At 41.3% G+C, this 18201-nt stretch overlaps 1 protein-coding gene and 1 long non-coding RNA gene across 4 annotated transcripts; both read left to right on the top strand.

Moving 5' to 3' along the window:
- The first annotated feature begins 2419 nt into the window (after nt 1-2419).
- Nucleotides 2420-5900, top strand: LOC120570164 (galactose-specific lectin nattectin-like). Of its 3 annotated transcripts, XM_039818415.1 has the most exons (7): nt 2420-2496; nt 2728-2784; nt 3438-3500; nt 3950-4039; nt 4417-4551; nt 5167-5281; nt 5376-5642. In XM_039818415.1, the coding sequence occupies exons 3-7, from the start codon at nt 3438-3440 to the stop codon at nt 5441-5443; spliced, it is 471 nt and encodes a 156-aa protein (XP_039674349.1). In that variant the 5' UTR covers nt 2420-2496; nt 2728-2784; the 3' UTR covers nt 5444-5642. The 3 variants fall into 3 exon arrangements, with proteins under 3 accessions (XP_039674349.1, XP_039674350.1, XP_039674348.1); XM_039818416.1 differs by lacking the exon at nt 2420-2496 and having other exon boundaries at nt 2709-2784; XM_039818414.1 differs by lacking the exons at nt 2420-2496; nt 2728-2784 and having other exon boundaries at nt 3393-3500; nt 5376-5900.
- Nucleotides 5901-13790: 7890 nt separating this feature from the next.
- Nucleotides 13791-15177, top strand: LOC120570186. The gene is made up of 3 exons (XR_005641017.1): nt 13791-13864; nt 14002-14058; nt 15100-15177. It is a non-coding gene; the product is annotated as an uncharacterized LOC120570186 (long non-coding RNA).
- Nucleotides 15178-18201: the final 3024 nt, after the last annotated feature.

Raw genomic sequence — 18201 nt, 5'->3', positions numbered from 1 at the left:
AGAGAAAGAGAGAGAGAGAGAGAGAGAGAGACAACCCTGTAACCCAAAACATGGGTTACTCTTTGAAAAATAACCCAGCAACCCAAGCAACCCAGGAAATGGATGAAAATATTAGCCCTATGACCCAGAAAATGGTTACTCTGAAAAAATCTCCATAAACCGTGTTTATGGAAATGTAAAAAGTGTAAAAAGTGTTTTACTGCTGCATCTCGCCCAATGGGAGACCTGCTAACATTTAACTAGTGTAGGGGGTCTGGGGGCATGCCTCCCCGGAGAAAGGTTTGGCCCAAAATTTGGTGGCCTCAGGCACATTCTAATGCCACAATTTTATCATATACACTGATCTTTATTATTGCATATTTAAATCAGTTTTTCTTTCTATATTTTTGTATACATTTTTGTTATAGTATTTTATTATTGCCTATATCTATATGAGTCTATCAATCAACTGACGCAAACTGAGTAACATGCACACATGCCTACTTATGGTGCATTCAAATCAACTCAGATGTGTTTCAAGTGTGGGGACAGAGGACACTGACATGTTAAATGTGGGGGACATGTCCACCGGGCATTCGTGGTTCGCTACGCTCTCGATTGGGAGCTTGAATTCAGGAGCAGTGGTGTGTGAAAAGGGTGTAGAGGAGGGGGCTGAGGATGCCTCCTGTGGCGATCCTGTGTTCAGGATCAGAGTTGAGGATGTGGGGCTGCCTATCCTGATGTGTTGAGGCCTGTTGCTCAGAAAGTCTGATATCCAGAAGCATAGTGAACTGCTCAAGCCCAAGTCGCTCTGTTTTTGGATCAGTTTGTATGAGAGTATTGTGTTGATCGCTGAGCTCAAGTCAACAAACAACATCCTTACATATGTGTTCTGATGTTCCAGGTTTGTTAGTGGTGAGTGGAGAGCTGTTGGAACTGCATTATTGTATATGTGTTAATGTGTGTATTTGTTAGGATGATTATTTATCAAAGAATGAAAAAGTCACTGGAGTTATCTTAAAAGCTTGTTTACTTGCAGGTAGAGTCAGTTTATAGCACTCACAGCATAAGTACAGAAAATGACTGAAGGTTTTTCACAACAGTGTCTTTTTGAAGGAGTTGGGAGTCAAGATCGTTATTCGGTTCATGTAATCAGTAGATTTTCTTCTTATCTCCGGTCATGCCCCGCATCTCCTCCACATGATGCGCTCTGCCCTTAGGATACAGCCTGTGCTCTTTGCAAGGTCACTCAGCTTTCATGATTAGCCCATGAAAGACATAAATCCTAAAAAAAAAAAAAGTTTGGATGCAAATGGTTTAACAGAGAAACTGAAGCAAAAACTGTTCTAAGCATCATCATTTTTCTACCAGTATTGTTGAAGCTGAATAACGAGGTCCTGTTTATTTGTGAATGTCACCGGAGAGAATAAATTGATATCATCATAAAGAGATCCTGTGTCACAGTGGGATTAATAAATCAAACACAACGCAGAAGTCCACCGGTTAAACACACATTGTTCATCACATCCAGACACCATCATACACCACTGACTAAACCTGTTTGAGTCGACACTCGCTCTGATCTTTCACCCTTGTCTTTAAATTAACTCATGAGTCGCGAGTCTCTAGTATCATTAACTCAGATCAGTTGAGTCCTACTACAATTCAATCTAAAATGATAACAGCACCACACACAAACCTATTGCAACATTAGCTGTTAATAGTCCTAGCCATCTCAGCTGCCAAAAGCTTTATAACTTACAATTTCATAGGCAACCACAACTCCACATGTCAACTCAAGGTACTGAGTGAACAGAGACAGTCCGAGACAGGTTATAGGAACTTCCCGACCCGCAGACTCAGAGCCGTTAACATTGCAAGCTCCAGACCATGGGACTCTTGAGTACACGAGTCAGTCAGTCGCGTGAATCAGCCAGCTACGTTGTCATGAGTGGATCTGTAGAGTGAGTGAAGTCTCTCCTCGAGTCAGGGTGAAAAGCAAATCCACAACAAAAGCCATTCTTTAATTTCTGAAATAAAATCCTAATAGATTATAGGTTTGGTGTATAGATGTAGCATATCAAAATTAGGTCAATCGATTTAAAAAAAATAAAAAGTATTCACTGTTTCTGTTTCTATGTCTACATTGAAAGCCTATATATTGCTTAGGCTACACTAAGTTAAGTCAAAATGTTCTATTTCCCATGACTAAATGGCTCTCCTGTGAGCAGCTGCATGAGGTGGCAAGTAGGACTGAGTTTTCTTGGTGATTTAGCAATACTGACTCAAGTGACTCGCACAACCCGGATCAGTTTAGTGAGAGACTCAGAATAACCCAAATTCTTAAAAGGAATCGAGTTTACCAGGCCTATCACTGACCCTGACTTTAACACCCTGTTAAATATCAAGTCTTTACCTGCGTCATCATGATTAAGACCACTCCCCTTTCTAAGGTATATAAGTGACTCTCTTTTCCCTCCAAACCAAACCAAACCAGCCAGTACAAAGATTACTGATGTGAGTTTAATGGACATTTTCACATTGTATTATCATTATCATTGAAAGAAAGATTTTCCTGAAAAATGTATAAATGTTGTTTATGCTAGATTGCAGAGTTTATTCTGTTGAGTAAAGATAAAAATGAGTGCAGATTGTGAATGCATTAATGATGTAAATCAGGTGAAGTTTGACCTAATTTGTTATTATTGAGTGTTTAATGCTATTCAGATCTGTGACATTTTCTTTCAGTGACAGTCATCAGCTTGTTCTTCTCCTCTGTGTCAGCCAATCACCACCTCAGCAAAGGTATTTATATTTCAATGTATAATCACAATTTCATCTATTTTACTTTTATTAATAAATAATCTTGTCGGGGGGGGGGGGGGGGGGGGGAGGGGGGGGGGGGGGCCCCCCCCAAAACCCATTTTTTTTTTGTATGGGAGGAAAAAAAAAAAAGAGAGGAAGGGGACAAAAACAACAACCGGGGGGGGGGCCCCTTTTGTGTGTTTTAACCAAAAGGCAAAGTTCTCGACCCTCACCTATGGTCATGAAGGCTGGGTAATGACTGGAGCTCATTGAGGTGGTTTGTGCATCTGGTAAGGATGCCCCCTGGGCGACTCCCTAGGGAGGTGTTCCAGGCACGTTCAGCTGGGAGGAGGCCTCGGGGAAGACCCAGGACTAGGTGGAGAGATTATATCTCCAACCTGGCCTGGGAACGCCTCAGGATCCCCCAGTTAGACGTCTGGTAAGGATGCCCCTGGGCAATCAGAGTTGGGGTCAGCGGATGACAATGCATAATCTATCAAATATTAAACCGTATATATTTTATAATACGATATTAACTTATCTAGATACTTTAATTTGATGAATGGCTCATTAATAATCAATTGCAGTCATTAATTGTCTGACATTCTTTCCTTGTCTGACGTATGTTGACTTTGTTTAACTTCTTTCCACAGATGACGTCAGTCTTTCCGTTTGCTTTGTTGCTCTGTTTGTCCAGCGGACTGTTGACTGCATATGTAAGTACACTCTTAAGAAATAAATCACTAAAATAACTAAAATAATTAAGAATTTGCTGTGTAGATACAGTAAAATTCACATTTTCTGTTATTATACACAGCTTTTAATAAACAGTTAATTCTTTTAATTTTTAAATGTTTGTCAATAATAGTTGCACTCTTTAATGTGCATTCAAAATTGTAGGCTGATAAAACTTGTGCTCCAGGGACCATATTCATATAACATCTAAAGCTAAATGTAGCTCTTAACTGGCTGAGTTAGAGGCTGTTAAAGTCTTGTCTAAATTATAATAAACAGGTCAGAACAGTATCTCTGACTCGTTGGGTTGCTCTGATTGTAGTCTTGCATTGCCAGCTCTATCTCCACAGCACAGAGGAGGAACAATCCATAAATGAACAGTTGTCGATATAGACTAGTCTGATTGTTTTTGGCTTATTTGTTCATACAGGGTGAACCTTGCTGCCCTCCTGGTTGGACTCAGTTTGGCTCTCGCTGTTTCGCTTTCTACATCCAGACAAAGACCTGGTCTGATGCAGAGGTACAGTAGTTTCATCCATCATAACACATGTATGCTTAATATCAATTTAGTGTAATACTTTACTGCAGTAAAACTACTAATACCACATAATTAGGAAAATGATCAAACTCTCCCAAGACATGAACACCCGTTAATACCAATGATACTTACATACTTTTATTTAAGTAATATTTTCATTGCAGAAGATTTACTGTAACAGAGTATTTTTACAGTGTGGTAATAGTATTAAGTAAAGGATCTGAATACTTCTTCCACTACTGATTAAAAGTATAAAAATCATCCATGTGAATATAAAACTGCCCTGAGATCTGTTAATAATGTGATTATGATTTTGTTTCTTTCTAAACGTTTTAAACTGATGACATTGTCTCCATTAGGCCTTCTGCATCTCCGCTGGTGGGAATCTGGCTTCCATCCACTCAGATAAAGAACATGGATTCATCAAAGACTTCATTTTCCAAGTGACCGGTGCACAGACAACTGCCTGGATCGGAGGCACCGACGCAGTGAAGGTGAGACTTTTATCATCACACAGGAAGTGATGTCACCTGTCTCTCAGCCTGTTCTATGAAGCATTCATACATATAGCTGTGAAAAGTAAATCTCTGTAATCTGTATGTATTCCAAATTTGTATTACTGTCAGCAGCACATTGACTGCTGTATAAGAGCGTGAAGATCCTCATAGGGAGGAGGTTGGGGGGGTGGTGTTTGGTCCTAAAACACAGGGCTTTGAAGCTGGGGAGCAGAGTTCATGTCCTGAAGAAGTTAAGAAGAAAACAAAAGACTATCACCCTGTAAACGAGTGTTCATGTCCTGAATCCTGATCTTAATTAGTCGTTTTGGTGTCTAAATGTAACTGTCGTCACTGCATGACACACAGTACCGGCTCACTGTCACCTTTTCTCAGCTAAATTTAACTGTCATGTGACCGGCAGGCGGTCAACTAATTTTGTAGGATTTCTTACATAATTAGGCGATTGTGCATACGTTGTCATACAATATCTTCATGAGAATGCGTTGGGTCTCATGACTTGTTGTAGAAAATGAGAAGTCTATTGGCCTGAATGACTATTACAACAAAACCTCTTGACTTCACTTTGACTTTAAACCAATCTTTCTCCTCCAGCCGTTGACGTGGTTCTGGTCTGATGGATCCAAATTCGACTACGCAAGCTGGAATGCGGGGGAGCCTAACAACGCTGGTGGAAATGAGTTCTGTCTTACCATGAACTGGGGTGGAGGTAAAAAATATTTAAAAGATCTTGTTGTATGTTAAACTTTTAAATATAAAAGTTAAATGTAATCAGTTACATTGGTTGTAAACTCTCTCTACAGCAAGCTGGAACGACTGGGCTTGTACCAACAAGGCTGCTTTCGTGTGCTCCAAGAACCTGTGTGTGTAACTCTACCACACCATCATGATGCCTCTACAGCTCATCTATAATCTCTATCATTGATTCACTTTCAGTTTGTTCAGCAGACAGAAACAGCTCTCTGCTGACAGATGACTCACTTTCACTTGTTTATAATCTGAAGAGTTAGGGAACAGTTCACATTTGGGTTTAAAATTAGACAGAAACTGGCTCACTGAGTTGGACAAAACTAATCAGTAATTGGACTTTTAATTCATAGTAAATAACACAAAACGAAATACAGAAAACATTTGAATAGTCACACATCTTTTACATTTTAGCGTACGGTAAATATGAAGTTTCGTCAAGCAGACATTAGCTTAGCTTAGCATAAAGATTGGAAACAGGGGAAACAGCTAGCCTAGCTTAGAATAAAGACTGGAAACAGCTAGAATGACTCTGTCCAAAGGTAAACCTACCAGACATGAGTGGTGATGATCTTTTCATCCGAAATGTCGAAATAGAAAATAAAAGTGTATATTTTGTCGGATCTTTCTGTGATACAAGAGGAGAATGCAACTGTAATAGCACTTCATAATAACTATTAATAATTCATATAGTCCACTGGTTTAATGAATTGGTTCCTTTTTATTCTTAAAACTTATGTGTTGTGTTCTTTATTCATCTTTATTTCCTTTACTATATAATCAACTAAGCATTCAAAAATAAAAGACATATTGTCACAAAAACAGTGTCTGGTCTTTTATTTGTTTTCTAAAAGGGACACATCATTAATATTTCCCCTGGGGGCTTGAAGTCACATACATATCCCTGCTTCTGCTCAATTATTGTTATCCCCGGTGGAGACAAAATGTATCCCCCCCCCACACCTCAAAGTGATCAATGTTACGTCACCGATAGCCTAGACCCTATATTAATTATAGCCTAAATAATAAGTCTTTTAAACTAAGTGAAGTGCTGTAACATGAACAGTCTATGCAGAGAACGATAAACTCTGAGCAGCAGTTGCTGGTTTTATTCAGCTGCTACAGAGCTCCGGGACGCAGTGGTGGTTCTAGACACATTTTACTAGGGGGGCCAAGGAGGGGGCAGTGTTTAACCAGGGGGGCACATTAAAAAATAACAACAAATTATATTTAAAGGTGATACACTTTATTTTACTTTAAAATCATATAAACATTTATTTTGTACAAGAGTGAGTGCAGGTCCTAGTAGGCCAATAAAAAAGGAAAAATGCTGTTTTTCTCACTTTTTTGTTTACTGGGGCAGAAAAGGACCCTATGTCCCTTCCTCGTTTCATGATAACTATTAGAAGAAGAAAAAACGTAGGGGCATGCATTACATTTCGTTGCCTAACCATCCCTCCCTACTTAAAGTGATGGTTCGGAGTAATTTCACCCTAGGGTCCTTTGCACCATGACTTCGAGCTAAACACACCCCCAGAAGCTTTTTTCAACTGGGTCGAACATTGGGAGAGTTAGCATAGCGTTATCAGCTGAATAGCTTAGCGCAGGGGCTAATGGATCCAGTGAAGTATCTCGTAAGTTACCCCACTAACAATGCCCAAAATGATACCAAACTTCTTGACTAGTACAAATAGGTTATGTACTCATAAAACGATGGATTGTAAAGTTTGTAAGTAAACCAGAAGTGTATGTAAATAACACTTGCCTGTTGGCTTCTCGTCTCTGCTTCTGTTGCTGCTGCTGCTGTTACTACCGGGCAGTAAGAGTGCTTAGGGCCATCTACAAATTACTACACCGAAAAGAGATGCAACAAAAATATTTACAAATTTAATGACTAAATGAGGTAGTGTCTCCAAACTTACCTCAATTATAACTTGTCTCCTGCTAGTTATACTACAGCACTTAATTTAAAAAAAAAGATAAATTAATAAATTTTTATTTATTTATTTATTTATATTGTTGGAGAGTAGGGAAGCTTTATTGGCTGCCTTGACGTTGCCAAAATTTAAAGTTTGATGGCTAGGGGGAGCGGAGCGGAGAGAAGCGGGCCCAAAAAATCAAGCCCGACCCTGCCCGAGCCCGTGCACGTTGTGTCCAAGCCCGGCCCGGTCCGACACATTGACTGGAATTATGAGCCCGAGCCCGATTTCGAGACAACGCTTTTTTCATCCGTGGGCCGTTATAACTGATGTTCTCAACTACAATTCAGAGTTGTTTGAACTGCAGAAATATGTTTAAAATGATCTTAATGAATAATGCAACAAGAGCGAAGCATGTAAACTGCGCTGTTTGTTTATTCTGAATGGAACGGATCGCAAATGGATCAGAATTAAGAAACGGAAAAAAAACCAACGTATTTCTCTGTGAGGGCTTGCCTCGCCCTCAGGGGTACCCTATGCTGTAATAGGCGAGCAGCGTGCCGCACTTAATGCACTCGACAAAGCCGACACATGTTGTCACTTCCCACGACTTGTTTAAAATGGTTCCATACCTCAGACTTTCCTCCAAACTTGTTCAAAGGTAATTCTACTGTTGTTGTTTTTTCTTTACATCCTCAAGCTCCATGTTGCACTTAAGCTGCACCATACAGGCCCTCAGGCCCGGCCGGTGTGATGTGTGCGAGAGGAGACATGTTGCATTTTGTAACTGTAGTCAAACTTGTGTAACTTTTTGGGCACATTTATTACTTTGGCCTAAATATAGCCTATATAGATAATATTTCTGATTATGGCATCGCTTTCTCCCCACCCAATTAGGCTATAGTAATGATAAAAAAAAAATCTCTCCGTGAACCATCACTTTATCGTGGTGGAGAGGTTTGTGTGTCTCTGTGAACCTGAGGGCTGTGTTGTCTGGAGCTTTGTGCTCCTGGTAGGGTCTCCCAAGGCAAAGTGGTCTCAGGTGAGGGGCCAGACAAAGAATGGTTCAAAACCCCAATGGAAAAACAAGGTAGAAATGGAGTGACCCTGCCCGGAGGAAGCCCGGGGCCCCCGTCTGGAGCCAGGCCCAGACGGTGGGCTCGTCGGCGAGCGCCTGGTGGCCGGGTTTGCCACGGAGCCCGGCCGGGCACAGCCCGAACAAGCTATGTGGCTCCCATCTCTCCAGCCCATGGGCCCACCACCTGTGGGAGGAACCGCTGGGGTCGGGTGCGCTGCCACATGGGTGGCAGTGAAGGTCAGGGGCCTCGACGGACCAGACCCGGTGGTTGTTTGTTGTTGGACTTCTGTGCTAGTCATGGATTGTCTATAACGAACACCATGTTCGAACATAGGGATGCTCATAAGTGTACCTGGTACCAGAGCACCCTAAGCCGAAGGTCAATGATCGATTTTATAATCGTTTCATCTGATCTGAGGCCGTATGTTTTGGACACTCGGGTGAAGAGAGGGGCAGAGCTGTCAACCGATCACCATCTGGTGGTGAGTTGGGTCAGGGGGTGGGGGAAGACTCTGGACAGACCTGGTAAGCCCAAACGTGTAGTGCGGGTAAATAGGGAACGTCTGGAGAGGCCCCTGTCCAACGTACTTTCAACTCGCACCTCCGGCGGAGCTTTTCGTGCATCCCTGTGGAGGCTGGGGGCATTGAACCCGAGTGGACAATGTTCAAAGTTTCCATTGCTGAAGCTGCGGCGAGGAGCTGTGGTCATAGGGTCTTAGGTGCCTCAAGGGGCGGTAACCCACGAACACCGTGGTGGACACCGGTGGTCAGGGAAGCCGTCCGACTGAAGAAGGAGTCTTTCCGGGATATGTTATCCCAGAGGACTCGGAGGCAGTTGCAGGGTACCGGAAGGGCCCGGAGGGCTGCAGCCTCTGCCGTGAAAGAGGCAAAGCAGCGGGTGTTGGAGAAGTTTGGAGAAGACATGGAGAAGGACTTTCGGTCGGCACCAAAGTGCTTCGGGAAAAACTGTTCGCCACCTCAGAGGGGGGAAGCGGGGAACCATCCAAGCTGTGTACAGTAAGGATGGCACACAGTTGACCTCAACTGAGGAGGTAATAGGGCGGTGGAAGGAGCATTTTGAGGAACTCCTGAATCCGACTCAATAATGCACACTATGTTAGAGGCAGAGCTGGAGGATGACGGGGATTGTCGCCGATTACCGCGGCGGAAGTCACTGATGTAGTCAAACAACTCCACAGTGGCAAAGCCCCGGGATTGATGAGATGCCCGGGCAAGGGGTAGGGGTTTGTTTTGTCCTTTCTCGTCTCCCTCCCCTCCTCCCCCCTCGCGGGGACCCCACAAGAGCACCAACGCAGGGTTAGGGTCGTCCTTCTTTTCTTTTTAAAAACGCCCAAAACGGGCCCCCCCCCCAACCCCCCCCCTCCCCCCCTTTTCCGGCCCCGTCTGCCCCCCGCTCTTGTAAAAAGGAGTTTCCGCCGATAGTCGAAACCTCAGGTTGAGGAGGAACAATGCGGATTCCGTCCCTGTCGTGGGAACAACGGACCAGCTCTTCACTCTCAGGATCCTGGAGGGGGCCTGGGAGTATGTCCAACCGGTCTATGTGTTTTGTGGATTTGGAGAAGGCGTATGACCGGGTCCCCCGGGAGATATACTGTGGGAGGTGCTGCGGGAGTATGGGGTGAAGGGGCTTCTACTCAGGGCCATCCATCTCTGTACGACCAAAGTGAGAGCTGTGTCCGGGTCTCGGCAGTAAGTCGGACTCATTTCAGGTGAGGGTTGGCCTCCGCCAGGGGCTGCGCTTTGTCACCAATCCTGTTTGTAATATTTATGGACAGGATATCGGCGGCGTAGTCGGGGTGGGGAGGGGTTTCAGTTCGGTGGGCTGGGGATCTCATCGCTGCTTTTTGCAGATGATGTGGTCCTGATGGCATCATCGGCCTGCGACCTTCAGCACTCACTGGATCGGTTCGCAACCGAGTGTGAAGCCGTTGGGATGAGGATCAGCACCTCTAAATCTGATGCCATGGTTCTCAGCAGGAAACCGATGGAGTGCCTTCTCCAGGTAGGAAATGAGTTCTTACCCCAAGTGAAGGAGTTTAAGTACCTTGGGGTTTTGTTCGCAAGTGAGGGGACAATGGAGCGGGAGATTGGTCGGTAAAGCGGCCAGCGGTGCGCCGTATTACATTCCATCTATCGCACCGGGACGTAAAAGAGAGCTGAGCCAGAAGGCAAAGCTCTCATCTACCGGTCAGTTTCGTTCTTACCCTCACCTATGGTCATGAAGGCTGGGCGATGACCGAAAGAACGAGATCCAGGGTACAAGCGGCCAAATGGGTTTCCCAGGAGGGTGGCTGGCGTCTCCCTTTAAGAGATAGGGTGAGAAGCTCAGTCATCCGTGAGGAGCTCGGAGTAGAGCCGCTGCTCCTTTGCGCGAAAGGATCCAGTTGAGGTGGTTCGGGCATCTGGTAAGGATGCCCCTGGGCGCCCTCCCTAGGGAGGTGTTCCAGGCACGTCCAGCTGGGAGGAGGCCTCGGGGAAGACCCAGGACTAGGTGGAGGGATTATATCTCCAACCTGGCCTGGGAACGCCTCGGGATCCCCCAGTCGGAGCTGGTTAATGTTGCTCGGGAAAGGGAAGTTTGGGGTCCCCTGCTGGAGCTGCTCCCCCCGCGACCCGACACCGGATAAGCGGACGAAGATGGATGGATGGATGGAAAAAAAAAATGCTTGATCAAGGCCACAGCCCGGCCCGGCCTGAGGATAGTGGCGGAAAATAACAGCCCGGCCTGGCCAGAAGGTCGGGTGGGCTCGGGTCGGGCTCGGGCTCGGGCAGAGAATCTAAACTCTACCCATGATGCAGAGCCGGCTGAGAATAAAAACCGAGAAGTGGCCGCGCACACACAGCCCCAAGGACTTTTTTTCTTTTGATGAGGAGGAAGAAGACACAATGTCCTTTAGCGCAGACTCACAGGTACTTGAGTACATGAGATCAGGCTCAGAATTAGAAGTTCTCAACTGTTTCCCCCGAGTGAAAGCTGTTTTCATGAAATACAACACTGCCACACCATCCAGTGCACTGTGGAAAGGCTGTTCAGCCTGGGAGGTATTGTGCTTACCCCCAGAAGAAACAGAATTTCAGATAAACGTTTTGAAAGAATGCTCCTGATGAGGTATAATCACATTTTGTGCTGATGTGGAATAGGTTGCCTGACATAGCTCAAGCCTATGCCTAATATCCTCTTTTTTGTCTGCCATCATACTGTGAAACAGCATATTCACTTATTCACTCATTTTATTTTATTTACACAAGCAACATCAACATCAAGCCAAGTTCTTTTTTCTGTTGGATATAGATGAGGCATGTTTTATTTTGAGACATATGACACATTTTGAGGTAATCATGTTGTTCCTAAGGAGCCTATTGATACTATTTTTTATAATAAAGAGCACAAACCTTGTGGTTGTGGGGCAACCATTTTATTTATATTTATGGAATTTATTATTATTTATAATAAAGACTACAAAAGAAATACCTGTTATGTCTTCCAAATAACTTTATTTAGGCCTACATATTTAGGAAAGGATATTGGGTTCTGCCCAAAATCAGGCAATATGAAAGTAACATAAAAGTAACGAGTAACGTGAAAAGTTACCTTCCATAGGGGGTAACTAAGTAAAGTAACGCATTACTTAGCGTTTCAGAAACGATAAAACTTTATTCTTAATTGTCACATACACACAGTACAACATTGTGAAATTCTATTACTGCATTTAACTACATGCATCCAGGGAGGAACTTGGGCTTTTACATATGGTCAGATGACCTGGGAGTGTCCACCAACCTTGCGGTTGTGGGGCAACCATTTTACCTCTGGCCCACAAGCCACCTAAGGGTGTAAGAATTTTGTCAAACGCGCTCTCTGGCTTGTAAGCGTTTCATGTTTACACCACACTATTCCATTTTGAGATTATTTGCATGAATAAGTGTTTTGGCATTCACGGCCAAGTGGCATTTAATTAATCCATGGTTTAAGGAGAGGGATTTAATGTTTAATGTTTTGCATGTTTTGTTGTGCATGATCAAACCCCCCCCTCTTCTTTTTTCACAGACACACTGTAAAAAATGGCTGTGAAATCTACAGTTATTTACTGTAGATTTCCCAGTAACATTACTGTATAACATTTTTACAGTAGAATATTGTAAAGTTTACAGTAAAGCCTAAAAAATCACAGTAGTCGTTGCATTATAGTTGACATCACAGTAGTCAAAGCATTACTGTAAAAAAAATCACAATTAGCCACTATACTACTGTAAATAGTAAAGTTAATTACTGTAATTTTTTTTATCATATCTTTCTTTGTACCCCTTTTACATGGACGGCCCCAGATTATTGTTTCATTACCGGAATATGATATAAATACTTACGGTGTAGCGCTAAGTAAAAGTGTAATATTAATAAATTAAAATGTTTCATGTACTTGTACTCTGATGCACCTGGAGCTTTCTATTCCATATTTTTAAGAATTCGCATAAGATTCCAAGAATATTTTTTGTTTGTTTGTTTGTTTTGTGACTGTAAATGGGCATTTGGGTGTAAATGGGTGTTAACAGGAAATGAAAATATTTGATAAGCCTTATCTTAAACTTTCCAAAGCCTCCCCTGACATGGTCTAAAAATATATGCTTCATAAACACATCATTTTTTTGAGATATCATCCTCAGATTTTAAATGAAGCATGACCTTTGGTTATAAGTTGCAATAGTACATTCACATAATTATGTATATTAATATTAAAATATTAATATTTTTTATACATTTAATAAATATATTCTTAATATTTGTTGTTTTAATTTTTGAGCTTATATATCTCAATATTAATAACATCTGATTAATTTTGAGTTTTGGACTTGAGCCAAAACTCTCAAGCATTCTAAATATGTTGGTTATGTGTCTATTCAGAATGACTTATGAGCAGTTCCATTTTATTTTGGGTAGGCTATGTCATGTGCATTACTTGCCAAAATTGAGGCTGTCTGGTTAACTCATACATACGCATCGATGGGATTTTTTTAAAAAAAAATCAGTGTTATATCCTTTTTCTTCGGAAGCAGGAGAGATAAACATGCAAGTTTCCTGAGCTGTTTCTGAGCTGCAGGGCAAAATCAAAACGCACGACAGAGTGGGGCGGGGTTTTTACCCAGTCTAGAATCTGTGGGGAAAAAGCGAAAGAAGCATCATTTGAATTTCTGACTCCGTCAGTGACAGAAAAGCTCCGTTAATACTTCAAATGTACGTTTCTTTTAATACACGGCTTTTGTCTTGTTGTATTTATTTTGTTTTCGTCTCGTGTTGATATCTTTCACTTTTTGCCTGAAGAGGAATTCAGGGAATTCAGCCCCGACGAAGACGTTTTCACAGCCTTTAAATTTAACTTAATGCTACAGGTAACAGTTACGTTAGTTACCGGTAGCAGCTAACGTTAGACAGGAGAAGATTTATTATTTTTTTTCACCCGTTGCGTCTGGCGGAGTTTCCATTTTGGAATCGCGGATCCTTCACCAACTGCTTGGGACTTGCAGAAAACCAGTAAGTAACTTTACCGTCACTACTAGGAGCAAAAACAAAAAAAGGCTAATTGCTTCCTTATCAAATTTCAAAAAGCTTTTTTTACCTAGAGATAATATACCACCTTGTTTCAAGTAACTCTTATCTTTGAGGCATAGGAGACTACCACTCCCGCAGACGCAGAGGCCCAGCTGTCTCTCCCATCATCATGCTCGGTAAGTTTCACATTCAATGTTAACGAATCCTTTGAATGTATAGGGCACATGCAAAGCAAAGTTTCTGGAAAACACTTGTGAATGCAGTTTGTGTCGTGTCATTCTCTGCCTCGTCACCAGTCAGGAACAGCAGTCACTTCAAAAACTTAAGTTATGTGGAGTACTGTCTCATCTTTTGTAGCCACCTAGCTATGTCATGATTGCTATTTCAGATTGCTTGCTATGCCTGTATCACTCATTGTTTTTCTATCACCAAACCAGTTACTGCTGCATAAAGGATTAGTTCACCCAATCCATCCATTCTTCTTTTTTTTTCTTTTTTTTTCAGTCAATCTGATGTTAAGAATACATTTTAGGCAGTGGTTGAAGAATTGTAGCTTGTTCAGGAGGTTCTTTGTTGTTTTCCACATCTCAGATCTTTAAAGGGGTATGGTATTAATGCTTGAGTCGAATTGCTGTAGTTTGGTCTTGAGTGTGATGTTACGTGCTCTTCATTTGGGCCCCATCATGCCAAATGCAGCTCTTGCCTTGCCTATTCTCCTCTTTACATCCCTTTTTGATCCACCATCACTTGCTACCTACATGGAGTTGACTTCCTTTAGTGGTTGGTGGTTAACCATCAAGCTGGCCAGTGTCTTTCTGTTTGCACTTTGGCTGTTGTGCTAATGTGGAGACCTGTCTCAGCTGCCTTCTGTTCTACCTCTCTCTCTTCTTTGCATTTGGTGGTGGTTTTGGGGCAGTAATGTGATATAATCTGCAAAGTCTAGGTTGTCCAGTAACAACTGTAAATGGGGTCCATTGGATCCCATTGCCCTGTTGTCAGTGGCTTGCCGCATGACCTAGTCGGCGCATGATCTAGTCTACCTTCTAAGAGGAATGGTAATCGAGAAAGTAGACAGCCTTGACTAACTCCTGTTGAGATGTGAAATACTTCTGTCAGCAGGCCTTTATGTATGATTCTACAATGCTCACTGCTCTTACAGTTATTCATTAATATGTACATATTGTCCCATCCCCTAACTCCTATACTCATCTTCATAGGTTTTCAGTCAGGATTAATCCTGACTCCAACAAGTGCACTGCCAAGGAGCAGATGAGCAAGACGACTGGGAGAGTGGTGAAGTGGAAGACTTTATACATGAACCCCCATGTAATCTCCTTCATCAGGGACTTCACAGAGTTCTATTTGCTAACTGGCTAGAAACAGGTGAGTTTCTGATAATAGCTTTAATAATAATTATAATGTAATAAATAATATAGGTATATGTGGGTATAATATAATTAATCATAATTTGATAATAATAATTATTAGGGATGCACCGGTATCGATATTGGGCCGAATACTGAGCTCAATGTACTCGTACTTGTAAAAATATTTTTTTTACTCTGATACCAGGCGTGTAAACAGTGTTTGTGTTTAGAAAAAGAAACACTGACAATAGAGGGTATAATGGGGATAGAAAAGGCAGTCTATGAAGTAAATCTGTCTTACTAGTGGAATATTAAACCGAAATATAGTAACAACTTTGCTTTGGTGCCTGAGCTGATAAGAGAAAAATGCGCTGTGGATTGAGCGCGGCGCAGACAGACGCGCGTGAGCTGGTCGAGTGCATCCCTTTAACCAGACGTCATTGTAAAGTTTGTAGTTCACTCAGATGTAAATGGCAAAGAAAGTCAAACAAGACATAATGTAGCTTATCAACATTAACTGACAAGAGAGAGAGAACTAGTTGAATGCTCTTGATTGACTAAATCATACAGACCCTTTCCAAAAATTTGAATATCATGGAAAAGTTAATTTATTTCAGGAATTCTACTTAAAATGTGAAACTAATATATTATATTGACTCATTGCTTGCAAAGTAAGATATTGCAAGCCTTTATTTGTTACAATGTTGATGATTATGGCTTAAAGCTTGTGAAAAAAACAAAATCTAAATGTCAGAAAATTAGAATATTACATGAAATCACATTGTAGTTACACAGTAATCTCCATGGTCATTGAACCAGGTTTTAGTTTATTTTAGTTATTTTGGCAATGTGGGCAGGTGAAAATCCTGCTGGAAAATCATCTTCATAAAGCATCTCCATAAAGCTTTTCTGCTGAAGGAAGCATGAAGTGCTCTAAATGTCCTGGTAGACGCGCGTTGACTCTGGACTGTGCTCTATTAAGTCCAGAGTCAACGCAGCAGTCTTCCAGGACATTTAGAGCACTTCATGCTTTCACCAAACAAGCTTTATGGAGATCCTTGTTTCATTTTCCAGCAGGACTCTGGCACCCGCCCACACTGCCAAAAGAACCAAAACCTGGTTCAATGACCAATGGGATTACTGTGTAACTACTCGCATTCTCGTAATGTTCTAATTTCAGAAACTTAGATTGTGGTTTTAAAACTGTACATATCAAAATATAACAAATAAAGGCTTGACATATCTCACTTTGCAAGCATAAGTCTATATATTCACATTTTAAAGTAATTCTGAAAAATAAATTCCATGATATTCTAATTTTGGAAAGGGTCTGTATGGAATAAAACAAACTGTTACCTTATTTATTAGGGCTGGGTAAAAAAATATAGATTTTTTTTATTTTAATCGATTCTCATTTTTAGAAAATCGATATTGATTCTTAAATCCCAAGAATCGATTAGTCATCCTGTTTTCAGTTGATGAATGAATGGAACATTGTAGCACGCTTCCCATCCAATAACTCGCCATAATCTTTGTGTTTTGTTACTATTCATATGAAACGGTCCCAGATTTCAATTTACGTCCATTTTCTTAAAACATAAGTACCGTTTTGGTGCTGTGGCGTGAGATCGCTCTGGCGCAGCTCAAGAATAGATAAGCAACAGCGCGGAGCCATGATCTTCTCTTCCACCTTAATAATAGCAGTTACAGCGAGATAACTGCCCCTAGTGAAGATTCATAATTCAGAAATTAGTCAAGTCTCGGTCTATAAATATTTGGGTGTCATGATAGACGACAATCTCTCATGGACCTCTCATATAGATTTCATCTGCAAAAAATACAACAGCGGGTTTATTTTCTTCGTAGATTGAGATCTTTGGAGCTAGCAGTCAAATCATCTCTCTGTTTTTCACATCAGTAATTCAGAGTATGATGCTTTACTGTAGTACTGCTTGGCTAAGTAGCCTCTCAGTTAAAAATAAAACAAAGCTATTTAATCAGATTAAAATTTGCGCAAAGATTACAGGACTACCTGCAGTGTACTTCTTTCAGGAGGCTCACAATAATAGTATGCTTAGACTAGCCAGAAATATTTCAAATGACCCTTTACATGTCTTGCACAGTGAATATCAGCTTCTGCCTTCAAACGCTTTAGAGTTCATTCTTTTAATCGTATTAGACTTAAAAACTCCTTCATACATCAATCTATCCTATTGTTAAACCAGCTACATTAAACCCAGTGCAATATTTATTGCAGGGATATACATCTCCAAGACTCTGTCCGTGTGTATGTTTATGTCATGTACTGTTGTTACATATGTTTTCTTTGTTTCCTTTTTGGAGTTTGTCATTTGTGGTAATGTCTCATGTATGTTTGTTGGTGGTATTAATCTTATGTATGTTTGGATGTTTTTGAACGAGCTACCCAGGGATGTACAAAGAATTTCAGCCTTTGGCTGACAATAAAGTTGTATCGTATCGTATCGTATCTATCGTAGATAAACATGAATGAGCATCTGAAAGTTTGTTAAAGGAGAGTACAACTTATCGAAATCTGTATCACGTCAAATGCAGTATAGGCTACTAATGCTAAACTGCGGGACGCGTTTAATAATAAAAAGAGCTATTTAATAGCATAAAAATATGCTCATGAGATGATGTTTCCAAGGCAGCGGGTAATTTTGTTAAGAGTTTATGTAACACATGGAAGCTTGAATCTCAATCTTTGAATTAAATTGAAAAAGGTAGCATAAATAATTACAATAGAATAAAGATACAAATAAAGATAAAAGTGTTTGGGTTGGTCTAACACTAGTATTCATAAATACTACAGAAACTGAATAAAGTGATTAAATGTAAAATAACACTGGATGTCTATTAGTCCTGACTAAATTAAATATTAGGCTATAAATTCTGATTCCTAACAATTGAAGCTGTCTTTTGTTGTTTCAA

The sequence above is a fragment of the Perca fluviatilis genome, chromosome 12, assembly GCF_010015445.1.
Source record: "Perca fluviatilis chromosome 12, GENO_Pfluv_1.0, whole genome shotgun sequence".
Lineage (NCBI taxonomy): Eukaryota > Metazoa > Chordata > Actinopteri > Perciformes > Percidae > Perca > Perca fluviatilis.
The sequence above is the reverse complement of the archived record's forward strand: the minus strand, read 5'-3'. Positions and strand labels throughout refer to the sequence as shown.